The 21,757-nt window shown below is 40.1% G+C and overlaps 1 protein-coding gene across 3 annotated transcripts; it reads left to right on the plus strand.

Annotated features, from left to right (window-relative positions):
- Positions 1-21: 21 nt before the first annotated feature.
- HPS5 (HPS5 biogenesis of lysosomal organelles complex 2 subunit 2) lies at positions 22-21,713 on the plus strand. 3 transcript variants are annotated; one of them, XM_074585786.1, is made up of 23 exons: positions 22-194; positions 2,230-2,399; positions 2,840-2,950; positions 3,093-3,157; positions 3,785-3,977; positions 5,475-5,608; positions 6,890-7,105; positions 7,449-7,520; positions 7,753-7,841; positions 8,844-9,022; positions 9,249-9,407; positions 10,434-10,593; positions 12,833-12,956; positions 14,725-14,871; positions 15,675-15,749; positions 16,250-16,848; positions 18,193-18,316; positions 18,517-18,672; positions 19,182-19,301; positions 19,588-19,701; positions 20,030-20,136; positions 20,835-21,120; positions 21,581-21,713. In XM_074585786.1, the coding sequence occupies exons 2-23, from the start codon at positions 2,292-2,294 to the stop codon at positions 21,639-21,641; spliced, it is 3,399 nt and encodes a 1,132-aa protein (XP_074441887.1). In that variant the 5' UTR covers positions 22-194; positions 2,230-2,291; the 3' UTR covers positions 21,642-21,713. The 3 variants fall into 3 exon arrangements, 2 of the variants coding, with proteins under 2 accessions (XP_074441887.1, XP_074441886.1); XM_074585785.1 differs by lacking the exon at positions 22-194 and adding an exon at positions 305-501; XR_012586824.1 differs by lacking the exons at positions 22-194; positions 20,030-20,136 and adding an exon at positions 339-501.
- Positions 21,714-21,757: the final 44 nt, after the last annotated feature.

The raw sequence follows: 21,757 nt of genomic DNA on the forward strand, positions 1-21,757 counted from the left end.
CAGCCCCTCCCCCGTCGCCATGACAGTAGCGGGCGGAGGGGGGAGTGACGGGGCGGTAAACAGCAGCGCCGCCGCCGCCCCCCCCGCCCCCGGCCCGCCGCGCCCGGCCCTCCCCGTCACCCGCCGTCACCCGGCCCCGCGGGACGCAGGCCCCGCTCGTCCCCCGCCATCGGCCCCGGCTGCTTCGCTCCCAGGTCGGCGGCGCCGCCGCCACCGCGCTGCGGGGGAGGGGCCTCCTCCCCTCGGCAACGGCCCGCGGCGGGAGGGGGCGCCGCGCGTCAGCGTCACGTGCCCAGGGGCGGGCGGGCGCGCGTGACGCAGCTTCCTCCTGCGCGGGCGCGCCCGGCGTGACGCAGCACGGTGCAGTCGCGCGGCCCCGCCCCTCCCCCCCGCGGGTCACGTGCTTGTGCTGCTGCGGGGCGGGGCGGGGCGGGGCCGGGCCGCGGTGCCGGTGACGGTCGGCGGCCGTCGGCGTGAGGGAGCTGGGACTGGGGACTACGGGTGAGGGGACTGGGCCGCCGGGAGGGTGGTGATTCTTGTTTGTACGTCTCTCTGAGGTGGGGTGCTGCCTTCTCCGCTGGTCGGGGGCTGCGCCGCGACCTGTCGGCGGGGCGTTCGGTGCCTGCCGATGGTGCGTACCTGCGGGAGGGGAGGCGAGGCGAGGCGAGGCGAGGCGAGGCGAGGCGAGGCGAGGCCAGGCGAGGCGAGGCGAGGCCGGCGCGGTCCCGTGGAGTTGCCGCGGTCCCGTGGCCTAGATCCCCGCCGGCGGCAGCTTTTGCTCTTGCAGCCGTCGGTCTCGCAGCGGTGGTGCTGGGCTGTGAGCGCCGGTGTGAGGCCAGTGGGAAGCCTTCGTCCCCTGGTGCCGGCCTTGCGCCGCCCGGGCGGCGGCGGCCTTCGGGGGCCTCGGTCTGAGGGGAGCGGCTGGGCTGGCGGCGGCCACTGCCCGCCCGCGTTGTGCCGACAGCTGTTTCTGGAGGAGTTGGGGTGTTCTTCAGAGCTTGTGGGACACTTTGCTTTACTCAGCGTACCTATCTGAGAGGAAGCGAGATGGGTTCGTGGTGCTTCCCTCCAGCTGGGGGCTGGCAAGCGGGCGGCGGGTGCTCCGAGTCCGGTCAGACGCCGGGGCAATTGCTGGTTCCCGAGAGCAGAGTCCCATGGCAGGATTTAAGATCTCAGGCTGGCAGATTTCTTAGGTCAGACAGAGTGTGTAAGGCATGCGTTGGGGTGTCGTTCTAGACTGAATAATCCGGAACAAAACAGTCCTTTCTTAGTCACGTTGTGCTTTTTATCGGTGGAGTGGAGCCATTCTCAAATCACATAATTTAAGCTTTTTAAGACGTTTTTGAGAATTTTTGAAAAAACAATTTTCAGTGTCTCTGGCTAAATGTGTATCTTCCCTTTTCCCAGTGCCTGGTGAGAGTAAGTGTTCCCTTTTCTTATAAGGAAATGTAAAGTTTCACATGATAGTATTTCTGGGAGAGGGTTGTTTAATTTATGGGATTACATACTAAACATTATTTAGAAATTCAAAGGCTTGAGTATGAAGCGTAAAAAGTTTTTTTTTAAGCAACACAGAGATCTAAACTTTGAAAATTCCTCAACAAGAGATTCTTTTAAAGTATGTGCTGTTTAGGAAAAACGTGAGGTTGCAGCTTCAATAACTATTTAATTCTTGGTTTTCACTCTGTTATCTATCAAAGGAGGTACTGTGGTAGGATAGTTTATACGTAATTATGTATAGTTGTATGAAAAATGCACGAATGCAGGTAATTCTAAATTTGGTATCAGTTGAGGTTAATACTCCTTAAATTTAGTTTTGGGGAAGAAGATGATGTAGGTAGAAGATGCCAATGCTAAATGCTTTCTTTGTGTAAATTAGTTTAAAATTAAGGGTGCCTGTTGTGGAGGGAAGTGCATTTTACCATAAACCAAGGCTTTTTCCATAGGTAGACAGAACTTGTTTCACAGGTGGATGTAAATATATGTTAGAGCTACAATTTAAATATTTCCAAGCTTGGTATCTGGCAGGTTAAGTTTTCTGGAATGAACTTCAACAAAAACTTCTCATAAATGAAGTAAGGGTCTAATTTTGCAGCCCTTGTGCCTTTTTGGCAAACTGAAACCTGATGCTCTTTGAACAGGAAGGCGTTCTGTGTTTCTTTAAACACAGAAAAACAGACGTAATACTAAAAAGGTGAACTAATCAAGAACTTTCTTTATTTTTGGCAGGTGCAGCTAAAAGCTGAAGTTGTAATGCACCCATGAATGAGTAGTGCTAGTCTGGTACATCAATGGCCTCTGTGCCAATAATTCCAGACTCTTACAACCATGTGTTGGCAGAGTTTGAATGTTTGGATCCGTTGCTTTCTGCGCTCAGGCTGGATTCTAGCCGTCTGAAGGTGAGTTTGTGGTGTTTGGTGGTGTTTTTCCTTATCTTTTTTTTTTTTTTTAATTAAATAGTGATCTTATTTGGTTTATTATCTGATTAACCCACAGGATTCTTCTTGTTTTATCTTTGTACTTTGGGTGCGTGCAAGCTAGTTTATTGGGGAAGAAGTAGTGAAGACAAAGGATCCTGTTAATCTGTGTGTGTGTTTTCTTAATGCAGCTGTGGGGTAAATAATACATGCTTACACAGTTGCTGTCTTCTACTGTTAGCTCTAATTGCAGAGAGTGTTATTTTAATATCTTTGGCAACTGTGCTGCCAGTGTTTCTGGAGTGGTATATACAGCTTGCAGACAATGAAGCCTTTAAGAAATAACATTAATGCAGGAAATAGATACTGTTACTAGTATGTACTAGCAGCCATCTTGTGTATTATGATTTTTATTCCTTCAGTGCACATGTATAGCTGTGTCGAAGAGATGGCTAGCTCTAGGCAGTTCAGGAGGAGGACTAAACCTTATACAGAAGGACGGCTGGAAGCAAAGACTCTTTCTTGCTCATAAGGTAAGGGTAAAGAATTCTATACAAAAATTTCCAGGGAAAATGGGACTGGGGAAGAGACATTGTTTCAAGTAAATTTTTATTAAGTCAACAGGTGTTTTCAGCTTTCACCTTTACCTGTGCTTACTCCTATACTTGCTTTCAGGAAGGTGCCATTTCCCGGGTTGCCTGTTGTTTACATGATGAAGACTACGTTGCTGTTGCCACCAGGTGAGTGATGTACTTACAAACCTGAATCCTAGATAAATATTTTTAAGTAGCTTCTAAGTTTCAGACTTGGACATCTACTGACAACTTAGAGGGAGTCAGGGATTTAGCTGGTAGAGGCCCCTGCAGAATAATTCCCTGCACAGACAGTTTGCTTAACTTTTTTTTTCTGTAATAATTGTTCCAGAGTAAGTATTATTTCTGTAGCAGAACATCTGTGGGAGAGCTAGTGCATGTGAAGTTATGATGACAGATGTCTCCCTGAAACCTTTCAGCATCAAAAGAAATATCTTCATTAACTTGGTAGAGTAAGATTGGTGGTTAATACCACTTACATTGTTCAAAATCCATTTAAATGCTTATTTTTCCGTATCCTCACTGGCAATTCCAGTAAATGTGAGAGTAGCCTTCCAAAGCTGCTGATACATCGTAGTGCAAGGAAGGACGCTTACTTTTCTTCAGAATTAAGAATGTGACGCTTCCTGAAAACGTGCAACCTCAAGCATAGGCAGTTCTGAGATGTACTACTTTGCGTAGATTTTCTGTTTCTTTGGAATAATGCACCTTTATCAATGATAAAACATTAAAAGACTTATTCTTAAATTGTATTTTCTTTTTTAATTGTTGTAGCCAAGGTCTTGTAGTAGTCTGGGAGCTAAATCAGGAACGCCGTGGGAAGCCAGAACGGATTTATGTTTCCTCAGAGCATAAGGGCAGAAAAGTGACAGCTCTATGTTGGGATACAGCTGCCCTTCGTGTTTTTGTGGGAGATCACGTGGGAAAAGTATCAGCCATCAAGATTAACACATCGAAACAAGGGAAGGTAAAATGATGCATACTTTGTTTGAGATGAAGAGGTTCACAGGGATGTGTGGAATCTTTTTCTTATTTTGGTAAAGTAGAACAGAGGGAACTTGCCAGCTGATGAAATTCTGGCAGCTTTGACTGTTGGGATGAAGAACCAGTCTCTTGAGACAACAGTAGAAATTGTAACTCGTGAACTTCCCCCACACCCTCTTTTAGCTATTTTAGTAATGCAACATAGAAATGCTTTCAAATGTACAGAATTAAAAACTCGCCAAGCTTATTCCTCTTGGAATTTACAAGTATTCAAGCCCAGAGTCTTGCTGTTTCTGAGCCTGCTGGATTCCTTAGGCTGCAGCTACAGGTTCAGCTCTGTGTTTTAGTCCTTAGGTCAGCTGTTGTTCTGAGGAAGGGCAATCCCAGACTCTGACTTTGCTTGGCTCTGTCTGGATGTTCTTACTCTTAAAAGATGTGGATTAGTTAAAATAAATGGTAGGTGGACATGTAGCTTACATACATTACATTTTGTGCAAAGGGCACAAAAATTAATGATACCAGCCTGATTTCTAGCCCTTGAGTGTTCTTTATGTTCTACCATTACTAGATCATTTCCTTCTGCTTTTAACCTGTAAGAAGGAGCACAACCTGGAAATAGGTGTGTTCCTCCAGGTCCTTTCTAGCCCCCTCAAAAGATTTTGATGGAAAATTGACTTAAAACTAGCAAGACTATTGCCTTTAAAGAAAGACCAAAAAATTCAACTGTGGAAAGAGAGGGAGAAGGAGAGGAGAGAAGGGCAAGGCCCATGGAATACATGTCTGCTCATTCATTTTTTAATTTCTCACATAATGCACTTTGTTGAAGTAGGGAATTGACACATTCCTAGCAAAGAAAAACATGTTGAAGCTGTCAAAAGTGGTGACCATCTGCTAGAAAATTTAAGTGTAGTTCCCAGTAGTTTCTTAGGAGTAAGAAGTTTGTCTATGACTTTGTTCTGGCACCAGTGCAAACTGAGACACTTGTATAATAAATAGTATTTGGGTAATGGTCTGCAGGATGATCGAGAAAGTGAGTTTATGTAAACCACCTAAATTCGATGGAAGTTTTTTTTAGTATCAAGTAATCCCTCAGGTCTGTCTCCATAAAACCAGTGACTGAAAGTACCCATGGGGGAGAATTGACAAAAGCACAAAACTTACAACAAGAAGAATAAAAAAAAACCTCTAAATGTTACAAAAACACACTCTCTGTAAAAAAAAAAAAATGGCAGGATGCTACAGGCATTTTTTTTTCCCTTAAAACCTTCAGTAATGGTTTTGGGAAAAGGAGGATTTAGATTTTTATGCCTCTGAGCGTTGAAGCCTTGTTTTGCGAGTGAGAAGGAACTGCTTTCTTATGCCATGTATTTGTAGCATACATGAGTCTTTTCTGAATTTTATGATTTTAACTTAATGAACTAGTCCTTACTTTGAACTGAGGCCCTGTATGTTTTCTTTTTTCTTTTCTTTTTAACTGTAGGCTGCTGCTACTTTTGTGATGTTTCCTGTTCAGATTATAACCACCGTAGATTCTCGGGTTGTTCAGCTTGATTATTTGGATGGAAGACTGCTCATATCTTCACTTACACGCACTTATTTGTGTGATACTGAGAGGCAAGTTATGTTTTATTTGTAAAATATTGGACTTTATGAAGTCACACAGTTTCTGAAATGACTCCTGGAGATCATCTAGTCCTATTTTCCTGCTCAAAGCAGAGTCGGGTAGAGTAGATTGTGTGGGACTGTGTCCAGTTAGATTTTTAACATCTCCAAGGATGGAGACTCCGCAAGCTCTCTGGGCGACCTTTTCCAGTGGTTCATAACCTTTGCAATAACAGAGCTTTTTCTTATGTTGAAATGGAACTTCCTGTATTTCCATTTGTGTCCATTGCCTTTTGTGCTTTTGCTGGGCACCACTGAGAGTAGTCTGACTCTGTCTTTACTCCCTCATCAGGTATTTATACCTGTCAGATCAGATGAGTTCCACCCCTGAGCCTTCTCTGTTCCAGGCTGACCAGCCCAACTCTTTCAGCCTCTTCTTATAAAACAGCAATCCTTTTATCATCTTTGTGGCCTGTCACTGGACTTGCTCCAGTATGTCTGTATCTCTTGTACTGGGGAGCCTGGAACCGGACCCAGCACTCCAGATGTCTCACCAGTGCTGAGAAGAGGGGAAGGATCACCTCCCTTGACCTGCTGGCAACACTCTTCCTAATGCAGCCCAGGAGGCTTTTGGCCTTTGCCAAAAGGGCACATTGCTGGCTCATGGTGAGCTTGTTCACCAGGACCCCCAGTCCCTTCTCTACAAAGCTTCTTTCCAGCCAGTTGCCCTGTCCTGGTGCCTGGGGTTATTCTTCCCCCAGTGCAGGACTTGGACATTTCTCCATGTCTGTTTATGTAGCCCATGCTTCCTCAGTTTGTCTTTGAAGATGTTAGGGGGGGGCAGTGTCAGAAGCCTTACTGAAGCAAGATAAACAACATACACTGCTCTCCTCTCCTCTGTCAAGCCAGTCATTCTGTTGTAGAGGGCTATAAACTTGATTTCCCCTTCGTAAAGCCATGATGACTATTCATAATCACCACCTTAGCTTTCATGTGGTTGGAAATGGTTTCTGGGATCATTTGCACCATCACCTTCCTATCACCAGGTTGACCAACTGGTTCTGCTGGAAAAAAAACCCTTCATGATCTGACCATTTATTTAAACTAATAAATATTTCTGCACCCTGTCTTTTGTAAACTTTATGCAGGCTTTATATTAGCAGTAACAGACTTTTTTTTTTAAGCACCAAAACCAATTCAACAACTAGGATTTAGTATTATTTTTCAAGAACAATGTAAAATTAATTAAAGCCTTTATTAATGCTGCCTTAACAAGTACATTTTTTCCATTAGAGAGAAGTTCTGGAAAATTGGTAACAAAGAGAGAGATGGAGAATTTGGAGCATGTTTCTTCCCTGTTGGAAAAAACAGTGTGAATCAGCAGCCATTAATATATTGTGCTCGACCTGGCTCAAGGATGTGGGAGGTGAACTTTGACGGGGAAGTACAAAGCACACATCAGTTCAAGCAGCTGCTCTCATCACCACCTCTTCCTGTTGTTACTCTCAGGTAGAAGCATGAGTGCTGTCAGTGATAAACTTGCTGGGGCTTCTAGAGTAACTGAAAAGAACTGCCTTAATACTGAGAAGATTAAATAACCCCCTGGTGCAGTTAAGCATTAATCCTAGCTGTCATCTTAATATGTTCTCCTCTAATAATGAAAACCGGTATCTGAGTTATCAGAAATGCCAAAGCCTTGATTCTGCAGGCATGTCTGTGTGACTACTGCAATGAATGCTGCTGTCATTAAACTATGTTTATGTAAACCAGCCTTGTACTTTCAGGGTTAAGAATATTATATTAAGGAAGTGATACTGTTGTAATTGTAATGGATACTAATTTTACTTTACAGGCTGGATCCTCATTATACTAGTTCCAGCTGCTCTCCGCAATCTTTATCTTTCCCCAAGCTACTGTATTTGGCGTGAGTATTTGTCAGCATAACTTCCTGTAGATAAAGTAGACTTAAAAATAAAAAAGTTGTATATTCTCCTAATTTATATTATCAACTTCATCTTTTTGCATAAAAATTTCCCAAGTATCATGCTAAACAAGTAACTTCTCACTTGCTGTACTTAAGCCAATGCCGCCCCTGCATATTTTACAGTGGCAACCACAATTTACTGTTGCACCCTTAATGTCTGCTCTGCTTGCAGTGAGCACTGTGTGATGACCTGGACAGAAAGAGGCATTTATATTTTTCTGCCCCAAAGTGTTCAAGTCTTGCTCTGGAGTGAAGTAAAAGGTAAACTAAGAATCCTTGCTTTATAATGTTGTCTGTTACGTTTGTCACTCTTGAAGTCCTTGGCAAACATGGAGCCTTTTCAAGCTTAATTTCTGCAGCTGGACTGCAGAACATTGATCAGAAAACTGGTTTTCCTTGTCATCTGTCAGGCATATCCTTGAATATTAACCCTCTCCCGACCTCTTCCAGCCAACCCCTCCCTCCACAGTTCTGAAAACTTGCTTGAGAAACAAAACATGGGGTAGAGTGAATCTTAAAATGCACTAATCAAGTAGTGAGAAGTAATAACCTGCAGTATGAGTGAGGTAAAGCCTGCAGTATCTTTTCCTCATTTCTGTTTATTGAAATTTATTGTCAGGTGTCCTGTGAAGCATAATCTGGCAGCTTAAAGCTGTTTTTTCTATCACCTGTCTAATTTGGAGCCAGGAAACGTATTTATTTGGCAGATGAGTGAGGCCTCATAAACTGCTTTGAGTGTATGTTTTTAGGCACAGTCCTAGAACAGTTAGTCATTGTCAGTCAGTCTTTTCCTTCCCCTTCTCTACTCCCCTTTTGGTGTTAAGTTTCCATTGCCTTTGTCATGGAGTGTTTGCATATAGCATAACTAATTTGAAAACTGCTGAAAGGTCAAAGTGGTTTTCTACTAGCAAACGTTTTCCTTCTGTTTCAAAGCTAACAGGTATTTCTCATCTTTATCAGTCTTCAGTTTTTCATCCCCCCCCCTTTCAGAGGAAAAGGAAACTTTCAGTAACTTTAGTGTACTTTTTGAATGCTTTCTAGAAGTGCAGCTCTGTAAAGTTTTGATACTTTACTGTGTTTTATAGTTTTTAGATGTTAGCATAGCACTCTTCAGTGTTTGTTTTCCCCGTGCCACTTGCACTACAGTGTATCAGGCGTTTGCAGGCAGATGGGAAATATGTTTTCATCTTCTTTCAGGAACAGAAAGGAATGTTTTCTAATTATTTTAGTCCTTTAGATATTTCTGTGCATCTGATTTTGCAGATATTCAGGATGTTGCGGTTTACAAAAGTGAGTTGTTCTGTCTGCATACGAACGGAAAAGTGGTGCACCTCTCCCTTCTGCTGGTAGACCGCTGCATAGAGCGTCTGATAAGAAGAGGGTTCTGGACACTTGCTGCCAGAGTCTGTTGTCTCTTCCAAAATTCAATAATTTCTTGCAGAGTAAGTAAATACCTCTTTGTAAATGTGCAATGCAACTTCACTCTCATTCCTGTCCCTCTCTTCCATTACATTCCATAGGTTTCTGAGATTCATATTCTTGGGGTTTTTAAAAAGTCTTCTAAACATTATACTTTTAGGATGAAAATTAGCCTGCATATATGGTACCTTTTGCTTTTCACATGTGCATTAGAAATAATAATGTTTCTGTTTCCCTGTGTACTTTTAGGCAAGAAAAAATTTGCCTCTAGACAAGCTGGAGCACTTGAAGTCTCAGCTGGATGCCTCAACCCAACAAGATCTCATTACGCAGATGGAAGAACTAATTTCAAAGTTGGAACCTCTAGATTCTGCATGCAGCAGTAGAAGGAGCAGTATTTCATCTCATGTAAGTGTATTGGTAATGCCAAAAATGTTACCTGCAAATTTTGTCGTTACAGCTTAAAATCACCTCATTGCTCACTTTGAAGATGAGGGGTTTCATTTTTAGCATGTCTGCTATAGCTGATAATGCTACTTTCTAAAATCAGGTGGCGTACAGAGGTATGAGATACTACTGCTGGCATTCTTTAAGCTCTTAGACCTCTGTCTTTTTTCCATATTATTTTACTGCTAATGGTTGAGATGTGGGCAAAGATTGATACAAAGAAGACTTTCTCCACAGCTGAGTTTAGTGTCTTAGCATGTTTCAGTAGACGTCATCTTGATTGTAACTGTAGTTTTATGTGGTGAAAACCGAATGTTCAAATGCTCAGAACTATCCTAGCTGTATTTAAAAAGTTGTCTCACTTCTATGAAGCTTAAGCAGAAAGCTCCAAGTAAAAAAAAAATCAAAGCATGTTTCTTGTACTCTTTTACCCATAAAACTGCTTGGCGTTGGCTTGGCTTCCCAGCAGCTTTTCAAGAAAGGGGAAGTATTTCATAGTTAACATGATATTAGTTGCTGCTTTCACTCTTAACAGTGTTTAAAAACCAAAGTAATCTAAATTCCTTCTTGATGTGGTAGACAAGCTTTGTTTTTTCTTTTTCATTAGCAGTTGGGAAAATAAACTACATAGACTTACCATGAGCAAAAGAGTGTACGGGTGTCCTGGTACTAAAGAGTTTTGCAGGGTCCATAATTGTGCTAGCTGGGTATGGTTAACCAGGAAAAAGAATACGGACTCTTGGGTACACAGGTACAAAGGGGTGAAGTGACAGTCTCAGATGCAGGACTAAAGCAGAGATTGTTTGTGTGTTACTTTTCCATTCTGGATGTGTCAAAAATGTGCTGTTGTATAGCACTTTCCCAGACAGTGAATTATGAAGTGCTCTGAGGTTATTTGTGTGGGTATGGTTGGTTGAGTTCATTGCAGGAAGTTTAACAAGGAAGTACAACTAGCACAACATCTAGCTCCTCTCCCTTGTCTGACAGGAAAGCTTCAGTATCTTGGACTCTGGAATATATCGTGTTATCAGTCGAAGAGGCAGTCAGTCAGATGAAGATTCATGTTCTCTCCACAGTCAAACATTCTCGGAAGATGAGAGACTTAAAGAATTTCCTGCTCACCAGGAAGACGAGCAAGTGGAACTTGGTAATATTTCTTAATGAAAATATATTATTCAGATGCAATTTTTATTTATTCTTCAAGAATTTGATTGGGTTGGCTCTGTGCCAATATCTCCAGACATACTGAAAATTTGAGGCCAACCCTGGGGTAATTTCTTAATGAAAATATGTTATTCAGATGCAATTTTAATTTATTATTCAAGAATTTGATTGGATTGGCTCTGTGCTCTTATTTTCCACTATCAAGTTATCCATTTATAAATCCTCCCATTTGATCAATGGGAACACAGTCACCCCACCTTCCAGTCAAACTCCTTGAACATTGGGGTGAAAGGCTGGCTCCACAGAAATCCAAGCTTAAAAACAAACTCAACACAGAAACAAAACAAAAAGTCCAGAGGGCTTTTACCAAGCTAGGACTTCACTCAAATTTCCACACAATTTTTCTCAAACTTCTGTGCAATTCGGCATTAATGCTGAGATTCTCTCAGCTAACTATGCCATTGTTAATTGAACTTCAAATGAGATTTGTTTGCTGACGCTGTCCTTCCGGTAATAATAGTTCCAGGAAAGAATCCTAACTTAATCTTGGCTCTGGTTTTATATTTCTTCAGGGAAAACAGCAGGCTTATGATTAGTGTTCTTAACTTTCTTGCAGGGTTATGTTTGTAAAGGGAATCATCTCTTACATGTGTATGCATTAGCACAGGGATGATAGAATTGTTATTAGCTAACATTTAGACCATCTGGGGAGCTTTTTGTATTTCCTGAAAAATACCTGTCACTGGGTGAAAGCTAGAATGAGACAATAATGGGTCTTGTTCTTTGCTCTGGTTGGGACTGGGAAGGGATGCAAAACCTGGGATGATGAGGAGCTGGTTTAGTTCCAGGTATGGTAGAGGGGCTTTCCAATAAAAAAGCTGCTCTACAGCTTTTGCAGAGAGTAGGTGCCAGTTGAGGATGGAGAGGATTTGGGCGCTGTGTTGGAGGGAAAACCACGATGGGGAGGGAGAGGATAGGAATTAGTATTTACTCCCCTACTTGTCCGTAGTGTTATCCTGCTGACAAAGCTACAAGTGGTTTGTAGCACTTAACGTTTACCTCTTTACCTACATCACTATAAAAACAACAGGTGACAAAACTTGAAAGGAAGTGTATCTTTTCCAATATTAAAACTCTAAAATGAAGGGACGTAGTTTTTGAATGTCAGAAGATAGAAAAGTTGGATTGGTTCAACAAGAGATAACAAATTTTCTAATTATTTCAAAGTAGAAAAGTTCTAGATGCTTCTTGAAGCATGTGTACTTAATGTGGTATTGAAGAGAAATGGACTTAATGTTTCCCTGCTCACATTTACGTAAGATGTCATAAGTTTTTAGGTTTCTAATCTGCCTAATGAACAAAAGCAGCCTTATTTACAAGCAATCGTAAAATCAGTTGTGACCTTTAGGCACTATCTAGAGAGATTATGGATACTGATGGTAGAATTTCTGTAACAGCATGGCATCTTTTCCTCTCAACAGTGTAGACAGTGCTGGCTTGCAAAATGCAGTGTCATCCTAACTTAAAAGCATCCTTTTTTTCTCGTTTGCGTCACTTAAAGATCCAGTGTGTGTTTGTACCCGGAAATGATTAATCAAACACATTGTAGGTACTGTTAGAGATATGAAAGTGAAAAGGAAATAGTCAGTGAGTCTATATTTCCTGTGATTCTTATCAAAAGCCAGAGAGCCATGGGTTCAATTATATTTTGAAGTTGGTTCAAATAGAAGGGTGATTTGTACCTTAACCATGGCTTATGCGTCTCTGTATGTTCATATGTGATTTAGGTTTTAGGAAATCATATGATGCGAATAGATGTATGCCACAATACTTAATTCTAGATGCTTAAGTAACTGTCAGTCGATTAAATCAAAATTTTGTCCCCTAAATGGACTGTAAGGCTCCTTTTAGAACATAGTTTTCATAGAGTTGTTGATCATGGAATCCTTATGGTTTCTCCTTATGGAAGAGACTGATCATCATTGGCCTTGTTATAGAGCCAAAAGACTATTAGCAAAGCAGACCTACCGGGTTCAAAGTCATTAATAAATGGCCCTTGAAACTAAATAGCACTTTTCTGGCTCCCCACGTTCTTGAATATTAAGTATGGAAATATCCCATGCAGGTTATCCATTAATGAATTAGTGACTTGCAGTTTTTTCACTGTTCCATTTTTGCCAGGCCAATGTTTCATGACTCTTTATTTCAATTCCATTTGTTAGACAATGTATCTCATGCATCTGTGACGGTTGAGGCTGACCGGAATGAGACATTTCTCCCATTCAGTATTCCTTTGTCATTTCGTTCCCCATCTCCTCTCGTCTCTCTCCAAGCTGTCAAAGAAAGGTAAAACTTGCAGCAGGTTCACTCATCCATTACATCTTTCCCTTTTCTGTCCTCTGAATTTGTAGCATTGTCTGGTTTAGTTCATACTCTGTTCTGCAAAAATGTAACATCTGAACTGAAACAGTGGAGATGCAGTCAAGTTTGCTGGACAATTTAAAGATTCCATCTTGACTCTAATGAGGATATGAAGAGCTGCTGTTAACTTCAGTGGGGCCAAGATTTTAACCTCAGTTTTTAAATGGCTAAGAATGTTTAAATGTCTAAGAATTTTTAACATTACCCTGTAAACCGTGGTTGTGGTTTGTATTCAAAGCAAACTTATTGAATATTGTTTGGGGATTTTGCTTTTCTGGTACTTAGATTTCTGAAGAATGAGTGAGGGCTTCCTGTGTTGCTTAGAGACAAACATTAAAATGTTCAAAGCATGTTAGATATTGCTAAAACACGCTTGCAAAGTATACCATGTGGTCTGTCATCTCCCCCCCACACCTTTCAGTGAATCTAATCAATTCCCCAAGTGTTTATGGAATAATGGTACCTTATACCTGGTGCAAGTGAATATAGTACTGTCTGTTTTATGCAGAAACCAAATTGCTACTTCGAAACCTGCTTTTAAAAAATGGTGGGTGGGAGGGGACACACAAATATAAAGGAAATAGTCTTAAATACATAACTTAATAATTTGAAAAAGAAGGTGTTTGTTAGTTTCTTAGCTAAAATATTGGTCACCCATAATAATGGTCTGAAAAATTGTGTAGCCCTCCCTTGATCACTTAGGTATGTGAATTATGCCCTGCAACTAAAAATTGTAGCTGATGTCAATCATGTGAGGATCTCAGAACAACCTTCAGAAGTACATGCAATGTTTTGAATTCTTTCTAAACCGTAAGCACATTTTAGGACATTTCTACTAATAACGACAACTAAATTTTCAAATATTCACTATATTCAATTTATAATAAAATAAAATACTATCATATTTACAGTTAATTTTTAAAAGTTTACCTTTAATCCTCCTGTATGTTAAAGTCCAATTGTCCTTTCTCTCTTCTGCAACAACCTTCAACTTTTGGTATACCTCAGTGTAGTAAAAGATGCCATATTCTCTGGCAAGCAAGTAAAAGGGTTGCTTTTTTTCTTGATGCTCTTAAACTAGTTCTTGGCCAGAAAGCAAGGAGGTGATTTTCTTGTTCAACTCTTGATGACCTAGTTGTCTTCATGGCAGTGGTAGAAATAATTGGGTTTTGGTATGTTCACTGGGCTGTCTTTTTAATAAAATATCTGAAGGGACAGGGACTGTTGATGTGAAAAGGACATTTTTAGTGAGCTTTATAATCTGAAGAATTAATTTGGAGTATTGAACAACTGTTTCTTACCACCAAGAGGGACATAATTTCCTAATGATGCTTTCTGTTTATAAGCTTTAAAATGCAATGTAGCCAATCCACATTTATTTGCGTACAAATATATGCTAAAATCTAAGTGCTAATGTTAGCATGTGATCCTGTTTCTCCAGCAGCAAAAAACCCAAGTCTTAAATACTTCAGGTTTTTATTCTGTGCTGCAAGTATGGACCATGACTGAAGTACGAATTTTGAACAGCTTCTTAGTGAGTTTTGCTCTTGTTGGTCATTGCTGCTCTCATCCGTTTCTCAAGAGTTCTTCAGATTATAAAGTTTTCTGAAATCATGGTTTGAATGGAAAGAAGGTTCTTGATTTGTTTGGTTTTGAACTTCCAATTCTAAATCTTTGAACTTCTGACTCCTAGTGTTTCCAGCTTTGTACGCAAAACTACTGAAAAGATTGGCACACTTCATATAAGTCCTGATACTAGAGGGAGGCAAGAAGCAAAGGATGACGAGCCACTGCAGGAGTTGACTGTTAGTCTGGTAGCATCTCCCCAGGAAGAGAAAGAGTGAGTGTAAAATTACGTTTTCCTAGCAATTGCATTTGCTGGGGATTCTGAGGATAGCAACCTAAATTAAAAACTACTGTTTCAAATAGAACAGCAAGCTCAGTGTTAGATTTTTCCAGCTGCTTTGATTATTCTGGTGGGTTTCACTGGATCTCCCTGACTCCTTTCCTAGAAGCTGATTAAGCAATAAACACTGCTGGGTGGTGGTGCATGCAGTCTCCACAGTGCTGTAGTAACTGAAAGCAAGAATGTAGCGTATTACATACACTCAGTGAGAATTGCCGATCTGTGATGCTCGTTATAGTTATGGACATGAGTCCAACAGTTCACTTCCTGTCCTTTCTGAGTGGGGAGTAAACACTTTCATCTCCCTAAAAGGATTTTTTTTCTTTTTTTAAAATAATGGTAGCTATAAGACATTGAACTTTTTAATGGTTTTCCAGTTAATAACAGAGCTAAGTTATTTCATATTCCAATGATTTGCTAACTTACTATTTTGGACTAACTTTAATGTAGTGGCACAATACTGAATTTTTATTCAGGACCTTCAGAAATCTACTGTAGTTGGAGTAGAAGCCATTATAGAAGGCCACAAATAATAGTATTACTGGTTGCTTTTCATGTCCAATTAATCCATAATGTCTGTTGAGCTGTTCCTTCTTTAGAAATGAAAACTTTATGTTTTTTTAATAAAGGAATTGCTATTGTTTCCTCAGAAATTTGAGGAAATTTGTGAGGAAATATTCATTTAAATTATTAAGCATAGTACTTAACATAAGACTGAAATTAATGTGTTTTTCTAGGTTAGAACCACAGAGCTGCCAGCTTCCAGAGGAGGACTATCTAAGAGATCTCAATGCTGCCACAGCAGAAGCTATGTAAGCAGAGAAACTTTTTAGTGTATAGATATATTGGGCTTTGGTAGCAAAATGGTTGGTTTTTTTAAAAAAAATTATTATGTTTTTTTTTAATTAATTATGTACATGTAGGAGTAATGCTGTAAACGTCTATTAACATAATCTGAAGGGATCTCATTTGGTTAATGATTTGTTTCCCATATTTAAAACAAAGCAAAACCCACTAAAAACTTATTTAGATACTCTAGCATTATCCTTTTGTCCTAACTACAAGCATAGTTTAAAAAAACAAAACCACCAAACAAACAAAAATCCATTCCGAAAGAAATCTTGAGGCACTCAGAGTGTACTAATATCAAATGTAGGCAGCCTAAGTAGCCTAAATTGTGTTTGCACTTGAAGCAACAACTGACTGTAAGTCAAGTTTAGGAGTATACTGAGTTACACACAACATATAAGATGCCACAAGTGAAGTAGTATCTAACTGTCAAGCAACTTAGCAAACTTTTTTTATGCTACAGAGCCAAACTGCAGGATCCCCTGGTTTTGTTAGAACCGCAGTGTATGAGAAGGGTTTTACAGGAATGGCTTATCTATCTAGAAGAAAAGTTCGGCAGCAAAGAGCATTATGCTTCCTCTATTAAGAAAAGCAAGACTGTGTGTGTCGAAGAAGAGAGGGAAGTCCTGGAGGAAAACCCACGACTGGATCCAACTGATGGAGACCCATCAGACAAAGAACAGAGTATCTTGAAAGACTGCTCTGAAAATACTGATGACACCTGTGTAAGCAAAAACATGTGTGAAAATAGTACTGATTTGAAGGGACCTTTGGATTCCTGCTTTCAAGTGTCTCCTCCATGTGTCATAGAACCGGATGTTCAGAAAGATCTTGTTGAGTTGACAACACTGTGCTTTGAGCTGCGTGTATTTTCTTGTGGAAATGGTGAGGCAGAGGAAAGCTCTGATGGAAGCCTGCCACTATCAGCTTCATGGACTTTGGCTTGTAGGTTTATGCGAAGCTACTTCTTTCTTTTGGATTTAAAAAGACTAAAGCAGTGTATTATAACCATGTATTCAACCATTCCTAATGTATGGGAAACATACATCGCAGGATTGAAAGGTAACTAATGCAAATTTTACTACTAGTAAACTGAAAGTAAGGCTGTTTGGTGAAGACATTCCCATTTGTGTCTGCAAATTTCCCTTCTGCAGGCGTAGTATGGGGGGTGGGGTGGTTAGGGTGTAAGAGTGTTTGTTCTGGTTTGTGGTTGGTTGTTTTTCCCCCGAAGGCTGACTTATGAAGAACTGCTAGCTCCTTCGAGAGACTGTTCCTTCCCTTTCCCCACTTTGCAGTTCTGAACTTTTTAATTTATATGGAGCTTGTTGGTTTATAATCACACTGTAGTGATGACAGACTAGATCTATTTAAAAACAAATACATGTGCTTCAAAGAGCAAAAGCATCTTAATTAGAATCATATGTCTATTAGAAACAAGGCAAAAACTTCAGTATTTGCACTGGAAACAGAAGATTCAACTTGTGGAGAAATGTGGTTAATGTGAAACAAAACTGAATGGAATAGATGGTTCCATGCAGATGAATGGCTTGTGGTCGCATCAGACTTCCTCTTTGCACAGAAATCCTTTCTGATCTTTTTGATGCCTCTTTAGCCCTATTGAACCAAAGCTAACTGATTATATTGCAAAATATCTTCCTGATTATTTTGGAAAACAGAACTTCATCTGTTCTCTCCATTCAGCTTCTGCTTTATGCATTTCTTTTAAGAGTGAATTAAAGTCTTAGTATTGATTTTGCGCCAACAGAGAGTAGTCAAACAGCAGAATCTTTCTTTGAGGGTTGGTATCTGGTTATTTGGGTTTCTGGGAATCTGTTCACTATTTGGATTCTGAGCACCCTAGGAGTGAAAGTAATGCATGCATTCCCAGTTTGTCCTCAGTTGGACGGCACTTTTACCTGTAGATTAATACTTGCATTTCATCAGGATCAAGGTTTGTGTCCAAGCTGAAATTTAATTTAATTTAATTTTATTTTATTTTCATAGATTTTTTCATAGATTTTCATATATTGCAAATTGCAATATATGAAAACTGATGCAGATCTGCATTATATTCATACTCCATATGTCCTGCAGTGTGCTATCTTTTTCCACATGAGAGAAAAACCGCCTCATCAGAAGTCTAAAGAGTAGTAAAATACATCAAGGGTATTATTCCATGCCTTAATTGTATCATTCTATAACTGTAATTTGCTGCAAGTGCAGATTAATGATGTTGACTTCTATGCATTGAACAAGTAGGCTCTGTTCAGTTGTTACTACTGTTGACTATAGAGTTCATGAAAGTAGTGATAACTTTTTTTGTCCTTATGCTTAACAACAATTGTGTGTGTTAAGAAAACAAACAACTTGCCCATATCTTGTAACTTTTGTGCTGATTTATTTCAGAACTAACTTGTCACAGCCCAGTGGCTTTAGCAATGGAAAATGAAGATATGTTGAAAATACTGAAACAGCTGCATGACCTGGGGCCTTGGGATGATAGCCCGCTGTTGCTGGTGCACGCTCAAAGGTTTGTAGGCAAGTTCATTCTTTCTCTTCTTCGGTGTTGTTAACTTGCTAGCAGGAATTGGTTCACTTAACACTTCATGAAGCTTTCTGGGAACCTTTTAGAGCTTACTTTTCAGTACTATCTTGAACTTGCAAGAGATCTTGGAAAAATTATAATTTTGCTGTTTGGTACTGAAAACAGTTTTTATCCTCTCTCTCCAGGCTTTATGAAAAATTTGGGGAAACAGCTCTTCGGCCCTTGATCAAGTTCCACCCCTCTATTTTGCCTTCCGATATCAAACAGCTTTGCAGGAATGATCCAGCTCACTTTTTAGCATATTTAGATAGTCTGGTGAAATCAAAGCCAGAGGATAAAAGGTAAAAGGACTTAATTTGTCTGCTCTCTTCATCATGTAGCTGTGTGGGGATGTTTTGGTTTGGGGGGGCTTTTTTTTTTTTTTTTTTTTTTTTTTTTTTACAGTTTCTGTATCTATCTGCTTGGTGTTCCTTAGCATTAGATTCCAATTTATTTTGCCAGTTTTAGTTGGTCTCTCAGACTGTGGTGGTTTTTTGTTAGATTAGATGCTAACTTTAAACAGGGTTTTTCTAAATAATATTTTCCATGCAGCTGACTATTTTTGTTCCTGTGCCCGCAGTTCAATATACCAAGGTTAGACAGGGTTTAAAAAAAAAAAGCTGGGGGTACCCTACCTACAAACTTGATGGTTTTCTGTGGTCCCCTCAGTTTCTGGAAACATAAATAATTCCAGGCTTTTCTGTATTTAATTTTACATCCATATTTTGAGGGCTTTTTCTGCACACAATCTCTACTTCGCCATATCTGGTATATTTAAAATTGGTTGGTTTTTTCCTGTTTTGTTTTCTAGGTCATCTCTCCTTAGATCTCTTCTGCAGCCTGAATCTGTACGACTGGATTGGTTGTGCTTGGCAGTTTCTCATGATGCGCCACAAAGAACAAATACTGTGGATGCAGAAGGAAATCCCAGGTACAGTAGGGTTCACCCAAGGTCCTAAGAGCAGTAAAAAGCTTTAACAGGTCTGCAGGCTTTTGCTTTAGATTTTGTAAGACAGTTTGGATGTCACTGAATCCTTTGAACATTTTGCATATTGCAGAATTGAGCGGTCACTCTGAAAAGTGCTTCTGCTGTACTGAGACTACGGTGTCTCGTTCATTTTTCCTTCTCTTTTCATATACCTGCCTTTCTCGTAGAGAGAACATAACATTATGAAGAAAACGATTAATGCTTTAAAACTGAATGTCTCATCTTCTAGGCCACGATCGCATTTGTTTACCTGGGGCTACAGCCAGCTTATTCTGCTTTTGATTAAACTCCCAGCTGATTTTGTTACAAAAGAGAAGATGGCTGACATCTGTAAAGCACATGGGTAAGAAGAAAACTTGGTAATTCTTGATATTTGGTTAGTTGGTATTCTGACCCCAAAAAGATACAAATGAAAACCACCCATCTGCTCCTTACTTGGACAGGTCCTTTCCTGTTTTGAGGATGAATATTATTGACTGTCCAGTTTAATGTACCAAATACCCCTTTTGGCTAAGGGGTATTCCCTGTGTCCCCACTCTGCAGTGATTTCTGGCAGTCAAGAAGTTCTGTTCCTTCTGTCTTCACTGATATTTAAATAGGCATTTAATTGTTGTTGACTTTAGTTTAGACTGAGTATTTGATTCCTGGAAATCTTTACTCTCTTATTCAAGATTCTGGCCTGGATATCTTTTTCTCTGTCTGGAGCTGGATAGAAGAATAGAAGCCTTTACTAATATTGCTCATTTGGATGATTTGAGCCTGTTGAATGGAGAAGATGGTTAGTGAGTCTTAAGCTGTGTAAACATACTTCTGTAATATAGGAACTGCCCTGATTATATACTCATTCAGGTTGTCCAAAGTTGAGCTGAACTTTTATTTTTGAAGTGTTTTGGTAGCACTTAACTGTGTGTAGTGCAGTGTATTTGAAAGACATAAATGGGTGTTACATTCTTGTATCTTCACAGTGTGCTTTGTGAAATCAGTTGTGCTAGAAAATGCTTAAAAGTTCAAGAACGTAGAGTTGTTTATCAGCTGGGAGTAAGAGCTAAACTTGGTGTTGTAGATAGAGGAACAGCTAGCCTCCCTGCACAGCACAAAACTCCCCCCCACTACACGTGCACACAGTTACAATCAGCAAAGCATTGTATCACGTGACAGAACTAAGAAGAAAATTCCCAGTAGCCCTAAGATGGACAAAACAATTCTTTGTCTCTTGACTTAATCCAAAGCCTTAAATACTGAACTATTGTGAAGCTTTGTGTGTAGTTCACGACTGAATCTTTACACTGAGTCAGTCAAGGCAGTACACTTCTGTACACAATTTGCTGGTTGATAACACATGATTTTCTTAAATCTTCATAGAGAAAAACGGAATAGGTAGCTTCCCTTCTAAGTACAGATATATTTAAAATAGTAGTCTTAGAATAATCCTTGTTTTGTTCTACAAATAATGCAACAAACTCATTTTACATCTAGGTTCCATTCCAGAGACTATAGAAGAATGGAAGTTTCTTCTGCGTCTTGCACAAAATCACAGCACCACTTTCCACCACCATGGCCCACAGAACGGGAAAGTTGTCAGCAATGGTAGCCCGAGCTGCCCAGACTGCATCACTGTAGAAAACGTAGCGCTCTTACTGGCAAAGGCCATTGGCCCAAATCGTGCCTTGCCTCTCTTGCAGGAGTGTGGCTTGACACTAGAATTGTCTGAGAGATTTACTGGTGTCTGTGAGATACTGAGAATTGCTGAGAAAAGGCAAAGGTAAGATGACACGAGAAGATCCATGTATGCTCCCTATTCATTTTGGATCTTCTTGGTGCTCTAAACTTTCTTTTCAGTTAACAAGAAGATAAAATACTTCACACTTTTACCTCAGATTTTAAACTCAGCTGAAAGCTTTTCTATTTTTTAAGATCTATGTATTGTGCAACATAGACATTTTAAAATTAAAAACAAGGAAACAGGAAATCATACATTAAAGATGTATGTGAAGAAGATTCTCTGAAGGAGATATCTGTCTTAGAGAGTCCTGCGCAGAACTCTGATCTGGCCTACCCCTTCTAGAGGAGGCATGCATGGTGATGTCATGATGTTACTTCTGAAATACAATCATGTTTTTGACAAACTTCTCTTTAAAATCAAACCAAAACTCTGTTCTTTCTGTTGTTGGCTTTTTTTACTGTTTGACTTATTTTTTTTTCTCCCTTTGCTTTAATTGCAGAGCGCTGATTCAGTCCATGTTGGAAAGGTGTGACCGGTTTTTGTGGTCTCAGCAAGCATAGAAAACAACTTGGGAAACTTTGGAAATGTTTTTTACTGTAATGATTTTATATTAAAGTGCCTCTTAAACTCAACAGGCTCTTAAAGAAATGAACTCCTGTCTAAAAGTTCAGTTATA

Source organism: Larus michahellis, chromosome 4 (genome assembly GCF_964199755.1).
Source record: "Larus michahellis chromosome 4, bLarMic1.1, whole genome shotgun sequence".
In the NCBI taxonomy this organism is placed as follows: Eukaryota; Metazoa; Chordata; class Aves; order Charadriiformes; family Laridae; genus Larus; species Larus michahellis.

What these genes read in the sequence shown, in the direction of transcription:
- HPS5 (XM_074585786.1), top strand. Translation starts at nt 2,292, where the DNA reads ATGGCCTCTGTGCCAATAATTCCAGACTCTTACAACCATGTGTTGGCA. An exon ending in TGGATTCTAGCCGTCTGAAG is followed by an intron (nt 2,400 to 2,839) that starts GTGAGTTTGTGG and finishes TTATTCCTTCAG; the next exon opens with TGCACATGTATAGCTGTGTC. An exon ending in CTTCCTGTTGTTACTCTCAG is followed by an intron (nt 7,106 to 7,448) that starts GTAGAAGCATGA and finishes TTTACTTTACAG; the next exon opens with GCTGGATCCTCATTATACTA.